The sequence below is a fragment of the Populus euphratica genome, unplaced genomic scaffold, assembly GCF_000495115.2.
Source record: "Populus euphratica unplaced genomic scaffold, PopEup_1.0 scaffold330.1, whole genome shotgun sequence".
Lineage (NCBI taxonomy): Eukaryota > Viridiplantae > Streptophyta > Magnoliopsida > Malpighiales > Salicaceae > Populus > Populus euphratica.
The window spans coordinates 63717-85100 of NW_011500217.1; the positions used below are offsets into that span (position 1 = coordinate 63717).

Genomic DNA, 21384 nt, shown 5'->3' on the forward strand with positions numbered 1-21384 from the left:
CACTTGGGAGAAGACAACAATCTTTTCATCGTGTTAGAGCCCAATTTGAGCTTAATTGAGAAGATTGGAATTTTAAGAAACCGAATATAATTTTTATTAAATCATTTGGTTGAAATCAAGGGCAAAATTGTAAGAAAATCAATGTTTTAGGGTCAATTAAAAGCTAAATTGAAGAAATTCACGGCTAATAACCATTTTGTAAAAGGCCTTAAACTCTACGGGACCCAACTCACAAGAATCAAGGGCCATATTGTAGAAATTTAAAAGTTTGATGGTTAATTAATGGTTAAATTTCATAAATCCGAAAACCAAGAATTGAAATGAAAAAAGCAATCAACTTTAGGTTGACACCCGATTTTGATAGGAATGCAATTGAACTGATTCTTAAAATTAAAAGTTCAATTGAGGACTTGATTGAATAAATCAAAACTTGAGGATTGATTTGGAAATTACATTTTTTGAAGTCATTTTTTTTAAATGAAACAACGTATTGTGTACAAAACAATGCCTTTTCATTTACTGTTCACAAGAAAAAAAAAAAAAAGGAGAAAGCCCAAAACAGTGTCATTTTAAATGACATTATATGTCTTCTTCTACCCCTAGATGCGATACAAGCAAGGGAAGAAGAAGATTCTCCCCCTACTTCCCTTATACCTATCTCTCTCTCTCTCTCTCATATAACCTGCCATTAAGACAAAAAAAAATAGAGGAGACAAGCCGTGAGGGTAACCCTGAGACAGCTGTCTAGCAGCTGCCTAGCCACCCTACCCCTACACCATGACTGAACAGGGGTAATAGTTATTTCCCCCCTTTCCCTCTTATAAATACCAGGGGGGAGAGAGAGAGAGAGAGAGTAGATAAGAGGGATAAAAGAGACTATAATTAGAGAGGAGAGAAGGAGAGGATGAACAAAAAAAAAGGGATGGCATTTTAGAGAATTTAAGAGGAAAAAAAACAAAGAGCAAAACAAAGGTAAAAAACAGAGAGAAAAAATAGGAAAAACAGAGAGAGGAAAAGAGAGGAGGAGCAAAAGCAAACTCAAAGAAACAGAAACGAAAAATAGAAAAGGAAACAGAGGAAGAACAACCATTATTCTGCCACCACTGTCTGCAAGCCACAACACCGCCACCGTAAGCCACCAACACTGCCAACAACGTCAGCAGGTCAGCCTCCTCTCTCCTCCTACTCCTTCTTCTTCCATTGTTGTCGTCCTCCACTATTTTGCAAAGTGACTAGTGGAGAGTGAATTAATTTATTTTTTATTATTCACGTGAATAGTGAAGAGTTTCTCTATTGTTTATTGGGCCAGACCAATTCTAGCCTAGGACAAAATGGATGGGCTGGTTTCAGTCCAGTCTCATAAAAAAAATATTTATTGGGCCGACCTCAACCCAATTTCTTCTAGGTTGATTTCAACCCAGCCAGGATGGGCTCAGGCCATTTGATTGGGTTAGGTCCATCCTAACATATTTTATTATAATATAATATTATATATTGAACAAAAAAAATCCAATTTTTTTTTTCAAAAAACTTGTGATTTTCCAACATTGTTTCTACCAATTTTGATTAATATTGATTTATATTTTTATATTATAAAAATACAAATCCAGTATTAAAATACCTAATTTTCTCTAAAATGTTGCAAAAATTATATATAAAAACAATAAAAAAATATCTTGTTTTCATGCATATGGCCAAGTCTCTCAAGCTTATAAGAAATTTTCATATCATATTTTCATATAGTAAAAAATTCAAAAACAAATGTGTAATAGCATGCATTTTGAGCTTTAATTACTAGTTTATTAAAGCCATGAGAACTAGGTCAATATCAAAAAAATATCAAAAAAATATTTTGTTTTCTCTTAATATCTAGGATCATGAACTTATACATAAGATGTATTTCTAATATTAAAAGAATAATTCTTTTTTTATTGACATTAGAATGGTTAGGTTTTTACCCGATAAAATATGAATCTCTTTACTAAAAAGGACTTATCTTCAACCTTAAACATAACAACAATTAAAAAAACACGACAATACCATAGCATACATCAGACAATTAAACAATGCAGCTTATCTTAGATAGGATGTATTTAAAGTGTTAATACCTTTTTTTTAGACAACCAGTTCTCATGCTCAATCTTTAAAATCAGTTAGGATTTCTAGTGAACAAAATATTATATGGAGATTCTTATTTTTTCTTTCCACGGGTAAAAAACAAGAAATCCTTGTCTTTCTCAATTATCTTGATTTCCAGATTTCATGAGAGTGGACACATTGTTGCAACGCTATACATATATGACAATGGTGGTAGTATATTAATGATTAATATAATCATAATAATGTTAATATGATTATAGTAATACCAAATTAAAAATGATAGTTATTTTATTGGTAAATAATGATACTTTTAGTAAATGAAAATTAAATGATAAAGGTGATCATAAGGTAACAGTGATGATAAAGAATTTAAATATATATTTGCAAAGGTTATAAATTAATATTGATGGTGGTGGAGCTAGATGATATCAATAATATTAAAATAGAAGATGGTTGTTATGAGATAATAATAAAAGAAATGATTATGATTTTTATGACACTAATTGTAATATTACGATAATGATATCGATAATAATCATAAAAGTATTATGGTGATATTAGGCTTGGAGTGGTGCTTTGGCATGATCATGGTCATATTGCATAGAAAACCAAAATTTCAAATAAAAAATTATTTTTTATGGTGTTTAAATAACTATTTTGGTTCAAGGAAAAAAGAAAAAAAAATAAACATATGAATTCAACTAAACATGTTTTATGTTTTTTTTCTTAAAAAATTTAAAATAAAAAAACATAATGATACCAATCTTAAAAAATTTATTTTTTAATTTATTTTCTACAATAAAATCAAAGAAATGATTCTTTTTATTTTTCATGGTGCAATCAAATATATATAAAATCATTTTCTATAAAATTCACTTTTAAAAGGAAATACATTTTTCAGGAAACAAAGGAAACCTTGAAATAAAACTGGGACGTGCTTTAGAAGATGCATTACTGAATGAAAGAAGCACACAATTTTATTTTATTTTCACAATTGAAACATGTATGTGAAGTGAATTGGATATAGTTTATATAGTAGAGGCAGCATTGTCAGTGATTGGTGATTTGGGCGAGGGATCCCATTCTCAAAAAGGGTAGGATTGACCCTGACTGCCTTACATCCGTTGACTTTCAAGCAACATTTTTCATTTAAAAAATGAGCTAGTTGTGGCAGACAACATAAGCAGTGGTTTAGGCGTTATCATCTTGATATCCAATCCAATTCGCATCTCATGTCATCAGGCAGGCAAAGGAAAAGATGAGTTTCACTCGAGGAAGAACTGAGAAGCCATAGAAGATAATGACTTCACAAATGACATAGCATTCATTTGAATGGATGGAGCAATGGCTGATTCAACTAATTTGCAATAGTCATCAACATTTCCTTTGGCTGATACCGAACCACCAATTGGACGCCAAAATGAGCTAGTGTGGAAATATCCTTGGCTTCTGGCAAGCTAAATCTGGAGACAAATTTGGCCACGAGGACTTGTGTTCGGATAAAAAAGGAAAGCCAAATTGATGATGGTTATTATGATAATGGAAAAAAAAAAAACACGCAGGGATGGGGTTAGAGCTTAAAAGCAGGCATGAAGTTCTTTTGGTGTAATCAAATACATAAATACAGAACTAGAACCTATTTCCATACAGCTGTTTCTAGCGACTGGGTGATATACAAAAGATTCTCTCATGTCAGCCATTTTAATACTTGTCTGGGACATTGTGCCACTCTGAAAACGTAATCCCATTTCACCTTGACGTTGTATCAAACATGAGAGTTTTCAATGTGTTGTTTTTTTAAAAGGATTTGAGGGATGCAGGGATGTTAGCTGATCCAGATCTTTCTTCGAAGTTTCCTGATTGTTTGATGACTTTAAAAATGGATTAGACGGGCGTTGTGATTGTACCTTTAACACTTCGCCTGTCATCTTTACTTCTACTCCAATCACATTTTCAGCTTTTTTCACCTTCTCTGCATTGCTTGGCTCCATACTGGTCTTTGCATTTACAGTTTGGTTCTGATAACTTTTTTCATGCTCTTGCTTATTTGCCTTTTTAATAAATAGGGGGGCTGACTGTATCGGTGATGAGAATGCAATGCTAGGTTCGGGTGTTTCATTTTTTCCAGTTGAAGTCACCATCGTCTTGCTGATTGCAGCATCAGCTGTGAGAGATGCACGATTATTTGAGTTCAGGAGGGGGCTTTTGTAAGTTCCCTTGGATTCATTGACCAATCTTTCCTGTGATGAGATTAAAAAAAAAAATTCCAGTTTACTAATTTGATAACAGAAAAACACCCAATCTGATTGGCTCTGAAAAAACTCCAAAACCTTTCCCAGGTAATAGGTTTTACCTCCAGTATGTTGTTGAATCGTTCGGCCAAATTTGGAAGCTTCAGCGCTGTAACAAGCTTTATTGCTCCCTTCATTGATTTTTCCAGAGATAAAAGCTTCATAAGTTCCGTAGCCCTCACAAGCTTATCACCTTACATAAGCAGCACAAGCAAGCATTACAGCTGAGAATATATTTTATTTCATTAAAACATCGTATTTTTACAAGGAAAAGTTAAAGAGTTGAAATAATTTGCATCCTTTCTGAGGTTAGTCGATTATATGAGCTCACCATTACAGCAAGAAGCAATTAGTCTCAGGATGCATCTATCTTGAGTTGCCTCCATATTGAAAGCTTCATCATCTAGTGCAGTGGTATCCAAACAGGCAACTGCCATGTCTTCCATCCTTTTCTGAATCTGCATAGGCATAAGATCCAACTGCTTTAAAGGGGAAATCAAAATAACCTTCAAAAAGGATAGGATTGAGGAACGCAAGGAAAACCAATTTGTCCAAATTAAGAAAAGAAAACTCCCCTTAATACTATCATAGAAACATCTACACCTAAAAGCTTAAACTAATAGTGAGGTTCTAAAAAAAAAATTTATTAACTATCTTGTACACTCCCCTTAATACAATCAAAGAAGATTTTTAACCTAAAACCTTGAGTTGTTAGTGAGGTCCAAAAAATAGCTTTATATTAACTATATGACACATACACATATTTATTATTATTTTGTACTTTATTTTTAATTTTTATTTGAAAGAATAGGATTAGTAAAATTTAAACTTCTAATATTTGATCAATAAAGATTTAATACCATATCAAAAAAAAAAAAAATACTTCAACCCAAAAGTTACGTTGTTGGGCAAGGAACTAAGATTTTATACTGACTCTTAAAGATGTACAACCCTGAAAGTAACACCTAGAAAAGATTAAAAAAGCAATTCATACGTGACGCTTAAAGAGGAGTATAAAGGGGGCTTTTTTTTTTTTTTGGGGGGGGGTCGCGGGGGGGCCGAACCTGTGAGAGGTGCATGCTGTTCATTATAAACTCATTTTCCAGGGCATCTGCTCCAAGATCAGAGGATGCTACAGGGAATGAGAGATTCAAAAGGGAGAGCACTGGTTTGGGTATCACCTAAACAGGAGAGGAAAATCAGTCATAAGATAATTGGAAAGAGGGTAGAAGTCGAGGTGACAAGCTTACCTGTGGGAACATGTCAGGACTCTTGTAAACAATACAAAACAACTTGCTAGCATTTACTCCAACCACCCAGTAGCTTTCATCAGACTTCTTCTCTTTACTGGCACTGCAGGATTAAAACTTACATTATCCAACCGCTGGAGTATAAAGGAAGAATAGGAAAGCGTCAACTAATAGTATTCTTAAACAGAAGAATCGTGAACCTGAAGATTGGGAGCCAACTACCACCATATTGGCTTGTAAATACCCGCAAAACACCCTACAAAATTTGCTCAAAAATTTGGTAACAATATCAAGGAGACATGCTTAATCATAGCAGTGATTAAACATAGATAAAAATACCTTTGAGTCATATGAACTTAATTGGCCTTCTTCACTAAACCCAAACCATGTTAGATGAGAACCTGGAGTTAAGGGAAGACGCCCTGTGAGTGGCTGGGTCCCATTAGATATGTCAAATACTCTGAACTCTAGCATCTGCACATTCAGAATATGAACTTCAGATCCTTAGCATTCAAGTTTTAAGAAATATCTAACATAAAGAGATTATCTTCCTCGGAAAACAACTTTCAACATGGTTAGCAAGTTTAGTAAATTGTCGGTAATATCAGCAATCGTGTTTCTTGGGTATTAATAGATCTCATTGTTCTTGCTACTTAATAAACGCCAAGTCTCAGTACAGTTGAACCTTGAATAATTGGTAAATTTTAGCAGAACTCTAAATGCAGGAATATGAATAATTGAAAGTTAAACCTGGTCATTTGAAGGAAGACAGTCAGAAACATGAGTGACAACAGCAAGTTGATTTTTTAAGCCTGACGCAGTCACCACTGGTCCATCAAGGGAGAGAATATGCCTCTGTGATGAAATACATGTGACAAAACATATACAGCAGACACAGAACAATTAACAAAAGATTACAAAACTAAGAGCAATCCTATTAAATGCTAGTGAAAACAAAACTAAAGCTGGTTAAAAAAATTGGATATTTCAATGTAATCTGTTTCTTCACAGTTAGTATCAAAGCAAAAATGGAGGACGGAAGGCCTCCTGTTTAATTCACATAAACGAGACAAGACATCACAGCTAGAAAAAAAAAGTAATTGGCTCATTATCAAATATGACTGCATTGCATATTGGAGATCTGAAATAAATGTTTGCACAGACTAGCCACCCTGATCAATCCACGAGTAAACAGAGAGCCTGTAAAATCTAAAGAACTACTCAATTTTGATGAACACATGAAAATACCAGCAGAAATAACAATAACCCAAATTTCTACTAATCCATACAGGATTTGATAGAATACATGCACCATAAACATTACAAGCCTACAACTACTAAAATTTTATGCTTCCTTTTATCAGTGGGGAATTTCCTTCAAAACCGTTGCCAAAAATTAAACCACCTTCTAAATGATGTCATTTTTAGGCATGCATTCATTACAGGTGTAAGAAATCCGTCATTTAAAATGATAAGTTACATGGCCAATTTGAGAAGCCTGCGTAATGCAAGGACTACATTTGCAAGAATTTCAGACCCTATTAAGAGGAAAAAAGATGTGAGAACAAGAGTTGCAGGAAGATTTAAGAACTACTAACATGACCCGATAAATTGTGTAATATTGGAATAGGTCAATAATATTAGTTTTTAATATAATGAAAAGAAGTAGGGACTTTGTAAGACCTCAATCGCATCATCATATAGACTTTGTAAAGTTTATGTGACGAACCTGCAAACCACCATCAGTGTAGATGCGCAGAAAATTAAGACTAGTAATTGCAGCAACCCAAGCAGTGCCAAGTGCCACAACTTTCACTTCTTCCCCTTCAAATCGCATAGACCACTGAATTTGAGTATTTATCAAATGTCAGCATAATGTGAGAATTCAGTCTTCACAAACAAGCAGGGAAGCATGTGTGGAAATAGGTATATGCATTTACAAATTACCAAAAGAAAATAAAGTAGGAGAATATAATTTGGGAAAGGAAAATTTCTCACCTCACTGTTGTTTGCCCAGCTGCTGAACGGGCGATACATGAGAGTACTCATATTCTTTTCACCTTTGCAGGGATTGGCAAAAACACTTCCATTCTCATTTAATGAGGCCATTGTGAAACCAAAATAGTCGGTCATTGACGGAAGTCGTGAACCTCTGCCAGTATCATGAAAGTCGATCTGCTTCCAAGGTATAATTCATGAAAGACAAATTGACTTGCAGCTCTAGGGTGATTTAACATGAATCCAGGTATATATTGCAACGCAATATTTGAGTTATCCCTCCCCGGTACAACAAAAAAAAAAAAAGCAAAGACAAAAAGAACCTGAGATATAAATTGAGAAATAGGATACTCTACCTCTATGTGGGAGTGTCCGTCATTCTCCACTGTAGTTATAGTTCCAAGCATGTTGTAGCACAGGAAGCGCCTCTTTCCATGCTGTGGAGGAGTAGCGCCTGGCTGAAATGCCTCCTGCATTTTCAACCTAGTAGATGTCACTGTACTTCTGAGTCCATTTCCCTTATCTAAGTTATCCTTGCTGGCACGATGCACCTTTCTTCTGGGTTCAGTCTTTGGAAGCAAGCTCAACTCATCACCAATGTCCTCGTCTGGATCTTCAAATTCAGACTGTTTACGTAATCTCTTCCTGCTACATTGTTCTGATTCACCAAGACTATCTTCACCAAATTCACTTAAACCACCAGATGTACTCGGCTCTGGATCCTCGTCAAACAAAAGAACTCCATTACTGTTCTTCAAACTTGGAATATCTTCTGTAGGAGATTTCATTGACGAAGGAACAACCGATTCCCACAGACCATACTTTCCCATAACATCAATAACAGCCAATGCATTACCAATTGGCTTCCAAGCCATACCACTTATTCTATCCTCAAACTTCTGCCTGTCAATGTCCTGCTTCTTATCGACATCCCATATCAGAATCTGTCTATCCAAACCAGAAGTGGCCATGTATTTGCCATTAGGTGACCAAGACAAATAACATACAGGCTGTACATGATCACCTCTCAGTGAAAACAGCTTCTCTGCCGTGTCTCTATCATACATCACAACATCATTTCTCAAACCAGGGACAGCCAAGGTCTCCCCGTCAGGACTCCAACTAACAACATTCACGAAAGAAGTGTCTGAAATAATGTTAGGAGCAACACCTTTTAGGGTATGTAAGATCCCACCAGACTGCAGTTCCCAAAATAAAACAGTTCCAACAGAATCTACTGTTGCCAAGTACTCGTTAATAGGGTCAAAAGCTAAGCCAGTGACAGGTCCTTTATGTCCTTTCAGAACCCTCGCAATAGAACCATCGATTGTATTAATAAGTTTAATGCCTTCATCGTCACCAGCAGCTGCGACCATGCTCCCTGATTTATTAAATGCAAGAGCACGAATCGGCAGCGTGAATCTAGTAACATTAGTCTCAAACTCACCACCTGTAAACAGAAATTGAATAAATTAATCAAAATGGAATCATTGAATAAGACAGGTAAACCATCTCTGATTAGCCCAGATACCATTCATTGTATAAACATTATGAAATATAATTTTCTTTCATGTACAAAAATAAAATCCAGGCAGAATTTTTGCTGGAATATGATAGAGTGCAGCAACATTTAAACAAAAAAACTGGGTAATTGAAATCATGAGAGCCCATTTGACAATTTGGAAGTAATATTATGATCACATTGAAATAAATAAACAAACAAACAAACAAAAGTTCAATACTTGGAAACTTGAAGAGCTTGACTGAGTGGTCAATAGATCCAGAGGCGAGGCAGGTAGAATTAGGGCTAAGAGCTATGGCAGTGACGCCATCGCGGTGGTGACGGAGAATCTTTGGAGGATTTGAAGGGAGGAGAGGGTCATGGATGCAGATTGATGGGTCAGAGGAGGAGGCTGTGACAAGATGAAGGGCCTGTTGGTCCCATAAGACAGAACAGAAGGAAGGGTTGATGTCGTTGTTGCCATTGATGGATTTATGGGCTTCTCTTAGTTTCAGTGTACGGACTTTCATGGTGAAGGAACAGGATGAGATTTTTTCTTTATTCTTTCAGTGTTTAGGGTTTTTTACTGTTTAAAGAAAACAGAAAATATTTAGAATGGAGAGTATGGATCTAGGTTTGGGGTTTTGGCGGGAGTTTCTGATTTTGGCGGGAAGGAAAATGATGAAGCAAATATAGTTTGGTTTTATATGCACTTTAGTCAATTCAGAAGTTTATTGAATTTGAGATACTTACCTATTTTAATAATTCATTATTATGTATTTTAGTATATTAGATATGCTATTATTTTAATAATTTGTTATTATATAGTCGGGATTTAATAAATTTAAAAATAACTCAACTAATTCTTAATTAACTCAATATTAAATGATAAAATTAAAAAAATTGATTAAAAAACAAAAAATAACTCGAGTTAACTTGAATGCACTTGTCAAATCCACAACATGCATCTTGAGACCAGAATAATCTCATAAAAGACAAACCAAAAAATATAGATATTAAAAAAACTAGTGAAAAAAAACTAGTGAAAAAAATATTATTGCAATAAATAGTGTTTTAGTATTTTTGCAAGATATGTAGGAATACATTTTTGTAAGAGAAATGATAAATTAATATTTTGTTTAGCACTTTCTTTAGATCATGTAAAATAAACATTGAAAAACCAAAATAATATTTTTTTTTGTGCTTAGCTTTCTAGGATTAGATTTAATCTTGATTGTGGGTTACATGACTACGAAGTTAATCCTTGCCACCGACACTATTTGAATTAAATATAATCTTAAAAGGTGGAAAAAAGTCTAATGAAAATATGTGACAAAATGAAAACATGTGTTAAAGCACTAATATTATTAAAATTAAATTGAATAATACTATGAAGTCAAATAATCTTTAATAAATCAATTTAGTTCTTTCAAAAACCTAAAAATATAGGAAATCTCATACACAAATTGAAAAATCAAAATAATATCATTTAATGACTGTTAAATTTTAGGCTTACAAAAAGTTTATATACTTTTATAAAATAACTTTAATGGATCTACCATTGTGGGCTAAATTGATTTACTTATAAAATTGATCATAAACCTGATACCTATCTAAAACAAACCTTGGATTTTAGCTAAAACTCAAGTATTAATTAAGGTTAAACATAAAAAAAAAATAAACACATAAATTAAAGTTGTTATACTTAATTAAACAAAATTACCTAAGATAGATAATTTTTTCAATTTAAATAATATCATGAACAAAATTTTCATCATAGAAATAATAGGATCTTCTTTGCCATCTTTAGATATCCAAAATAAGCTATGAAATTGATTGATGAAGTGGTTTCCTTTTAGTTTTTGTATTTGTCTAAAATAATTTATTGCAATTTTAAAGAATTCTCTCAAAACATGAAACTGTAACACCTTACCCTACTAGCAAGATATTGTCCACTTTGGCTCATGGGCCTTACGAATTTGTTCTTGATAGCCATGTATGGCCCTAAAACATGTCATATTAATCAAAGTGAGCATGCTTATAAAAGGCTCTCCCCCAAGTCTTCACGCATCGATGTGAGGTATTACAAAAACCCGTGTTTTATTCCTTTAAACTTCCTTGTTGGATTAGGAAACTCCCTAAAATAAACCAATGAATTTGTCATTAAATACTACCAACCCTTGTTTCATTGTATAGTTAGAAAGGATAAAGAATCCATGTAAAAAAGGATTCTAGAATATTAATGAATCATTACAATACTTAAGAATTATATTATAATCCAAAGATCCTTGTAGAACTATGAAATTTTCAAAACAAAACTGTCATATCCTTGTAGGAAAATGATCCTTGCTAAATACAAAATCCATAAGTCAAAATGAAGTAAATAACAAAATTCATACAATGTATTTTGACTTATATCACAAGGTTTTCCTAAACTCTAATTGACCTAAAAATTTACCCTAACATAGAAAAATACCTTTGAAATCTTTTAATAAAATTTCAACTCAATTCAATCATTTGATTTGGAATTATGATTTATAGCATAAAATTAAACAACAAAAAATTTTACACTAAAATTCAAACTTGACCTTCGTCGGCTGAATTAAGCATAGTCATTGTTTTCTCTTACTTGCTAAAATGGATAAACCAACTACAATGCCATCTCTATTTTTATCTCCCTCTCTCACTTACACATACATATATGTGTGTATGTGTGACACTATCAAAAGATTGATATCTTCTTCCAAGTGTAAGAGTGTAGAAGTAATATATAACCTAGTAAGACTAGGGTAGAACCACAGGGAGATTAACTATAATAATAATAATAATAATAATAAGTTAAAGAAAATTTTGAGATGTAAGATCAATATGAAGATTAAACAATAAAAACAAATGTCAAGGTTAGAGGACCCACTATGGTATTTCAAACAAGTATAGTATAAATTCTTTTTATTACTTAACTGGAAACCACACACAAAGAAAGTTCCAATCGGATTATAAATTGTTAACATAATCATATTAGTTATCTTATTCGAATAATACTAATATTTGTAAATATTGTCAAGTACTCCAATACTTTATCAGGATGTTTATTTTCAAAAGTTACATTGCACATCAATTCCACCATTCATCTATCTCTAGGTGTTAACCCTTCATAAAAATATAAAACTAATCACCATGTTTCAAAACCGTGATAAGGGTAAGTATTAAGCAAGTCTCAATACCTATCCCAATATTAGTAAAATGTTTCTCCTGATTTTTTAGTGAAAGTGGTAATTTATCTTTTGAAAGAGTTTGTTCTGTAAGAAGGGAAAAACTTCTTTAAAAACTATTGTTGCATTTTATCCCAAGCACAAATGAATCCTAATCTTAAATTTTATAGTCATGTTTTAGATTTATCTTTTAATGAAAAAGAAAAAAACTTTAATCTGATGGTGTTATTATTATTATTATTATTATTATTATTATTATTATTATTCTTGTGCTTATTGTTGTTGTATTGCTGTTATTTATAATTTATACAATTAACCTCTCTATAGTTCGACCCCGGTCTTATCAGGCTATTTATTACTTCGACACTCTTGCACTTGGGAGAAGACATTAATTTTTTAGTCGTGTCAGTGTTAATGCTTTAACTTGAGTCATTATAAGTGTTGCAGACCTCCTCAAATTCTCTTAGGTGTAAGTATGGATTTTCTAAATCTAAGCCTTGAAAAGAAGGTAAAAATTGAATAATATCTGGCTTAAAATTAAAATAAGATGCATTAGGAGGGAAAAATATGCATGAGGACTCACTTATTCTTGTAGGATTCATGTGGTCTCTAAGTGTTCTAACTTAGTTATTCTCATTATTCTTATTATGAAGCAACTGATTATCTTCTTTGATCATATTTTTTGAAAATAATGAGGATACCCTACAAAGTCCACCACTAAATGTGCAAGATCAAACTCTCATGCATGTGTAGGAAGAGAATAAAAGGAAGAAAGGAAGGGGAAAAAAAGAAAAGGAAAAAGAAACAAAAAAAGAAGAAGCAAAAGTTAGATAAAATGAAGAGTGAAAACAGAAAATAAAATAAATACTATAATTTGTATAAGAATTTACCTTCTTAGCAATGGCGCTGATTAGTACTTAAAAGTGTATTTTTATCAAGGTTTTATATCATCATTTTGCACTTGAAGTATCAATAACTCCTTAACTAAAACATGTTTTATAATAATATAAGATACCTTTAATTTATGGTAAATGTTCATTTTAAATGTAGGCCTATCACATAAATGAAAGGATTTATTGATGAATTTAAGAACTGAATTAAAAGGACAAAAAGATGGCCAAACTTAGAAAAGAGGTGTCGGTGCAGTCCATACGGAACATTGTTCGGTAATTAGGTCATATCTGGAGCTGTAGATCTCAGATTTAGGTCTATTGTATATGGATGGAAAGGTAAGACATAGACCTACAACTTTCATATGGAGCCCAAGATCTAAAACGGTCATTTTCAAGTCCAAATTGTAGCAACAACAAAGAAGTCCGAATCTGTCTTCCAGCCCGAGCACTGTTCAGTGTTTGGCCCATATCTGGAGTTCTAAAAGTCCAAATGAGCTGAATGTTTTACACAAGAAAGCTGAGACAATTTCCTACAACTTTCATGTCAAATGTCTTTAATTGTGATGTTATCAATGATATTTTGGGCAGACAAGAGAAGATAAGGATTGTCACTAAGTTAAGAGTTGGTCACCCACTCATCAATTAGTCATCAAATCAATAGTTCCCAATTTTGGCCCATAAAAGGAGGTATTTGCCATGCATTTAGGCATCTTGGTTTCCAGATCAAGATCATGCTCTTGCTTTCTCTCTTTGTATTTTTTATATTGTTTATGATTTGCTTTTATTAATATCAAGTTTATGCCTTTCATTTCCTTAGTTAACTTTTATCTTATTTATGTTCTTATTTTGTTTATTTATTTTTCTTTCTTTCATTATGTCTAGCTAAGTTTATTATGTCAAGGTGAAAAGGTTACACTAATGGTGTAAGAATAAGTATAGTGTAAACTCAATATGGACTTTAATGTTTGATACTAACATGTTTTCTATTTGTTATCTTGTTCACTCTTTAATACTTTGCTTGTTAAATGACTAATCTATTAAAGAGTGAACAAGATAACAAATAGTATAACACTTGGTACAACAAATGCTTGGCACTTTCATAGCCCATAATGTATGGTTACTTTCATAGCTCATACTGTATGGTATAACCGACACCTGAGCTATGAAAGGAACTTGATTTGTGGTTAACATAAGTTACAATCATGAATGCTTGACGAGATTTACAAGTATTAGCATTAATTGAATAAGATGACTAATGTAATCATGTTAACAATATATAATCTGATTGGAATCATGTTAACAATAAGTATTAGCATTAATTGAATAAGATGACTAATGTAATCATGTTAACAATCTATAATCTGATTGGAACCTCCTTTGTGTGTGGTTTTCAATTGAGTAATAAGAGTTTATACTATACTTGTTTGACATACCATTAGTGGATCCTCTAATCTTGACATTTATTGTTATCGTTGTTAAATCTTTACGTTAATATTCCATCTCAAAGTTCTCATCTTCTTCTTCTTCTTCTTCTTTTTCTTTATTACTACTACTACTACTACTACTACTACTACTACTACTACTACTACTATTAGTACTATTATTATTGTTGTTGTTGTTATTGTTATTGCTATTGTATTATTGTATTATTGTTATTTATAATTTGTACAATTAACCTCCCTGTGGTTCGACCCCGGTCTTGCCGGGTTATTTATTACTTCGACACTCCTGCACTTGGGAGAAGTGATTGATACTTAAAAGTGTATTTTTATCAAGGTTTTATATCATCATTTTGCACTTGAAGTATCAATAACTCCTTAACTAAAACATGTTTTATAATAATATATCTAATAATATAAGATACCTTTAATTTATGGTAAATGTTCATTTTAAATGTAGACCTATCACATAAATGAAAGGATTGATTGAGGAATTTAAGAACTGAAATTGAAGGGATAAAGAGATGGCCAAACTTAGAAAAGAGATGTCGGTGCAATCCAAACCAGAACACTATTTGGTGATTGGGTCATATCTGGAGCTATAGATCTCAGATTTAGGTGTACTTTATATGGATGGAAAGGTAAGACATAGGCCTACAACTTTCATATGGAGCCCAAGATCTAAAAAGGCCATTTTCAAGTCCAAATTATTGCAACAACAAAGAAGCTCAAATCTGTCCTCCAGCCCCAGCATTGTTCAGTATTTTGGCCATATCTGGAGTTCTAGAAGTTGAAATGAGCTAATACACAAGAAAGCTGAGACAATTTCCCACAACTTTCATGTTTTTAAGTGACTCCAATTTTAACGTTATCAATGACGTTTTGGGCAGACAAGAGAAGATAAGGATTGTCACCAAGTCAAGAGTTGGTCACCCACTCATTAATTAGTCATCAAATCAATAGTTTCCAATTTTGGCCTATAAAACGAGACATTTGCCATGCATTTAGGCATCTTTGTTTCCAGATCAAGATCATAGGCCTACAACTTTAATATGGAGCCCAAGATCTAAAAAGGTCATTTTCAAGTCCAAATTGTAGCAACAACAAAGAAGTCCGAATTTGTCTTCCAGCCCGAGCACTGTTCAGTGTTTGGCCCATATCTGGAGTTCTAAAAGTCCAAATGAGCTGTATTTTTTATAATGTTTATGCTTTGCTTTTATTAATATCAAGTTTATGCCTTTCATTTTCTTAGTTAACTTTTATCTTATTTATGTTTTTATTTTGTTTATTTATTTTTCTTTCTTTCATTATGTCTAGCTAAGTTTATTATGTCAAGGTGAAAAGGCTACACTAATGGTGTAAGAATAAGTATAGTGTAAACTCAATATGGACTTTAATGTTTGATAGTAACATGTTTTCTATTTGTTATCTTGTTCACTCTTTAATACTTTGCTTGTTAAATGACTAATCTATTAAAGAGTGAACAAGATAACAAATACATTAATATTAAGTTTATGCACACTTTCATAGCCCATACTGTATGGTATAACCGACACCTAAGCTATGAAAGGAACTTGATTTGTTGTTAACATAAGTTATAATCATGAATGCTTGACGAGATTTACAAGTATTACCATTAATCAAATAAGATGACTAATGTAATCATGTTAACAATCTATAATCTAATTGGAACCTCCTTTGTGTGTGGTTTCCAATTGACTAATAAGAGTTTATACTATACTTGTTTGACATACCATTAGTGGATCCTCTAACCTTGACATTTATTGTTATCGTTGTTAAATCTTTACGTTAATATTCCATCTGAAAGTTATCATCTTTTTCTTCTTCTTCTTCTTTTTCTTTGTTATTATTATTATTATTATTATTATTATTGTCATTGTTGTTATTATTGTTATTACTATTATTGTTGTTGTTGTTATTATTATTATTGTTGTTGTACTATTGTCGTTTATAATTTGTACAATTAACCTCCCTGTGGTTCGACCCCGGTCTTGCCGGGTTATTTATTACTTCGACACTCCTGCACTTGGGAGAAGACATCAATCTTTCAGTCGTGTCATCTTGCGTAGTCATTTATTACAAATTGAGGAATTGCCACCACGATCAATTAAGTCCATACCTTCAAGTGTTCAACCACCAAAACCTGATTTGAAGTAGTTGTCATCCAATCTCAAATACTCATTTTTGGGAGAAAATGAAACTTTTCCGGTAATAATCTCTTCCAAACTTAATGCACATCAAGAAGGTAAGTTATTACAAACTCTAAAAATGCACAAAAATGCATTAGGATGGACCATAGCTGATATAAAAGGAATTAGTCCTTTGATTTGTACACACAGAATTTATTTAAAGGAAAATGCTAAACCCTCTAGAGAAATGCAACGAAGGCTAAATCCTAATATGAAAGAAGTAGTGAAAAATGAAGTCATGAAGCTTCTAGATAATGAAATCATTTATCCTATTTCTGACAGCGAATGGGTAAGTCCTACCCAAGTTGTACCCAAGAAGTCTGGAGTCACTGTGATAACAAATGAGAACAATGAGTTAATTCCCACTAGAACTGTTACTGGTTGGTGCATGTGCATTAACTATAGGAAACTTAATTCAATGACTAGAAAAGATCATTTTCCTTTACCTTTCATGGATCAAATCCTAGAAAGAGTTGCAGGTCATAAATTTTATTGTTTTTTAGATGGCTATTCGGGTTACAACCAAATTGAAATTGCATTCGAAGATCAAGAAAAGACTACTTTCACATGTCCATTTGATACTTTTGCATATCGAAAGATGCCTTTTGGATTATGTAATGCACCAGCCATATTTCAAAGATGCATGCTTAGTATATTTAGTGATATGGTTGAACATTTTCTTGAGATTTTCATGGATGATTTTTCTGTTTTTGGCGATTCATTTGATGATTGTTTGACTAACTTAGAAAAGGTTTTGACTAGGTGTGAAGAGAAGAATCTTGTGCTGAATTGGGAAAAGTGTCATTTTATGGTAACAAACGGCATTGTACTTGGTCACATTGTTTCATCAAAAGGAATTGAGGTTGACAAATCTAAAATCGAGTTAATTGCAAACTTGCCAATACCAAAATCTCTTAAAGATGTTAGATCATTCCTGGGACATGCTGGTTTTTATAGAAGGTTCATCAAAGATTTTAGTGTAATATATAAGCCTTTAAGTAACCTTCTAACAAAGGATACTATTTTTGAATGAACTGAACATTGTGAAGAAGCCTTTGTTAAACTTAAAAACTTGCTTACTTGTGCTCCTATCATTCAACCTCCCGATTGGTCATTACCTTTTGAAATAATGTGTGATGCTAATGATTATGTCGTAGGTGCTGTTTTGGGACACAGAAAAGATAAGAAACCTTATGTAATTTACTATGCAAGTAAAACTTTAAATAGTGCTTACTTGCAGTAGTATTTGCATGTGAAAAATTCAGATCTTATCTTGTTGGCTCACTTGTTGTTGTTTTTAGTGATCATGCAACATTAAAATATCTTCTTTCTAAGAAAGATTCTAAGGCTAGATTGATGCGGTGGATTTTATTACTTCAAGAATTTGATATCACAATCAAAGATAAGAAAGGCAGCGAAAATGTTGTCGCAGATCACTTGTCAAGATTGACAACAGATTCGAAAACTGACATCACACCAATCGATTACTACTTTCCCGATGAATCTTTACTTTCTGTCTCTACAATGCCTTGGTTTGCTAATATTGTCAATTTTCTTGTTTCAGGACAATTGCCAGCTCATTGGAGTACCCAAGATAAAAGAAAGTTCTTGAACGAAGTGAAGAACTTTTATTGGGATGATCCTTATTTATTCAAATATTGTCCTGATCAAATATTTCGAAGATGCATTCCGGACAATGAGGTAAGTAGTGTCATTAAATTTTGTCATTCTAAGGCATGTGGGGGCCATTTCTCATCAAGAAAGACAACTGCAAAAATCTTACAAAGTGGATTTTATTGGCCCACCATGTTCAAAGACTCACATGCATTCTGCAAGTCTTGTGAAAATTGTCAAAAGTTGGGATCTATTTCAAAACGTCACATGATGCCTTTAAATCCTATTATTGTCATTGAGATCTTTGATTGTTGGGGTATAGATTTCATGGGTCCATTCCCTCCATCATTTGGTTTCTTATACATATTAGTCGCAGTAGATTATGTTTCAAAATGGATAGAGGCAATTCCAAGTCGAAACAATGATCACAAAATAATGATAAAGCTTTTGAAAGAAAATATTTTGAGTCGATTTGGAGTCCCTCGAGCCATAATAAGTGATGGTGGAACACATTTCTGCAACAAGCCATTTGAGTCTTTAATGAAGAAATATGGAATCACACATAAAATTGTCACCCCTTATCACCCTCAAACAAGTGGACAAGTAGAGCTTGCTAATAGGGAGATCAAACATATTTTGGAGAAAACAGTGAACCCTAATAGGAAAGACTGGTCTTTAAGACTTAATGATGCATTTTGGGCTTATCAAACTGCTTATAAAACATCATTAGGTATGTCACCTTATAGACTAGTCTATGGAAAACCTTGTCACTTGCTTGTGGAACTTGAACATAAAGCTTATTGGGCTATTAAAGCTTTCAATTCAAATCTGGATGATGCTAGTCAACTGCAAAAATTACAAATAAATGAGCTTGAGGAAATAAGAAATGATGTATATGAAAATTCAAGAATTCATAAAGCAAGAATTAAAGAGTTTCATGACAAGAAAAAACAGAGAAAAACCTTCAATGTTGGTCAAAAAGTCTTGCTTTATAATTCTCGACTGCATTTATTTCCTGGAAAATTAAGATCAAGATGGAGCGGTCCTTTTATTGTGAAACATGTGTATCCATATGGGGCCTATGACATCGAGAATCCAAAGAATGGCAATGTTTTCAAGGTAAATGGACATCGTCTGAAAGTTTACTTTGACAATTTTTCAGTTGAACATAACTCTATTGAATTGGGTGATCCTGTATATAAAGATTGATTTTATTTTATTTTATTTTTGTTTCTTTTTGAGTGATTTTTACAAGTTTCTCTCACCCCGGTCAAATGGCGGACAACGGTACTCCGTGACTTAAGTCGGTTCTTTCAGTTTCCCACAATAACTGATATTTGTGTATATATTTGTGCAATTCTTTGAATCTCTCTTCTAATTCTCATTTGAAAATGGACACTAATCTTGAAAAATTGAAAAAGTATTTTCCCGCTCTGCCTCAGAATGCGATTACAAAAATTTACCGTGCTAGATGTGCAAGATTGAGATTGTTAATGAATCATGGAATTCCTGAAGATATTCGCTGGTTGATTGAAGCCAAGGTCCGATTATCAGGTGAGTCCTCTAACTTCTTCATTTCACACATGCCTGGAATAGGTAAAAGCACTTTTGCAAAGAAACGTCGTGCAAAACGACTAGAAGTCTGTCATTGATGTGCTAGATGGACTTGTAATACACAATGTCATTCTTTAGGAATGGTATCTATAAACCGTGAAGATAAAATATCATTAAGGATGGCCTAAGTAAGGAGTCTTTAGATAATCTTCTATTGACTCTTGAGACGCATCCTAGTGGAGATGTGCATCGTGTAATTCATGATTTATGGCCACTATTTCATAAAGAACATGATCGACTTAGTCTTGGGAATCTGACTAAAAAAGACCCTGTTTGCCAGTTTTTAAGAAAACTGGATGGGAAGCCTATCCCCGACCCATAGAGGGCGTTTAAGCCGTTCTTGAACGTAAAACCAAGGGAAGATGTGAGCCACAATCACAACTACTTGTACATACACATGCTTTTTCAAAAAGTAAATAAATAAATAAATAAAGAGAGAGAGAGAGAGAGTGTAAGACTCCAGCTGGCCTACATATAGGTGTTATGATTGCCTTTCTCATTTCTCATCTATAAAACCCTCTCTTCCTTCCTTTCATTTCTACTCAACCCATACATTCAACAAATACAGAAGTGTGTAGAAATGGCAAGTTCCTCAGGTCATCAAATAAGAAATATTTGTGTTTTCGGTGGATCTAGTCCTGGGAAAGAAAAGGAGTTTTTAGAATCAGCAAATCATCTTGGTCAGGTGCTAGCTGAGAGAAAGATTCATTTAGTGTATGGGGGAGGCAGTCTTGGGTTAATGGAGGTGTGTCAATAACTGTATTTTTAGGAGGTAGTCAAGTTTTGGGGGTCATCCCTGAAGCTTTGGCACAAGGGGACATTTTTTGGAAAAACAATTGGAGAGGAACTTCACGTCTCCACAATGTTAGCTCGAATGAATGCAATGTTTAACCATATTGATGCCTTCATTGCTTTACGAGGTGGTCTAGGCACATTGGAAGAGATCTTTCATATTTCCTCTTGGGCTCAACTGCACATTCACCATAAACCCATAGGTTTGTTAAATGTTAATGGTTATTATGATAAATTGTTGCCTTTTCTTGATCATGTTGTGGAACAGGAATTTCTAACATCTTCTGCACGACGAATCATAATCTCTGCTGCTACTGTTGAACAATTGATTGACCAACTACAATCTTTCATTCCTGTGATTGATCCTTCCATGAGTCGCATAAATTGGTCATCTAAGGAAAGCCGTAAAAAGCTTAGATTGGATTTGAGCCTTCATTTATGAATTTTTGTGTCTTTTGGTTTTATTATTG

General features: G+C 33.2%; 1 protein-coding gene across 1 annotated transcript; it reads right to left on the minus strand.

Moving 5' to 3' along the window:
• Positions 1-3670: 3670 nt before the first annotated feature.
• On the minus strand, positions 3671-9739 carry LOC105112237 (transducin family protein / WD-40 repeat family protein). Its single transcript, XM_011007861.1, has 12 exons — positions 9382-9739; positions 7996-9089; positions 7640-7816; positions 7371-7484; positions 6392-6496; positions 5981-6115; positions 5842-5897; positions 5642-5744; positions 5456-5572; positions 4723-4849; positions 4454-4584; positions 3671-4340 (listed from the first exon to the last, which is right to left on the minus strand). The coding sequence occupies exons 1-12, from the start codon at positions 9668-9670 to the stop codon at positions 3882-3884; spliced, it is 2907 nt and encodes a 968-aa protein (XP_011006163.1). The 5' UTR covers positions 9671-9739; the 3' UTR covers positions 3671-3881.
• Positions 9740-21384: the final 11645 nt, after the last annotated feature.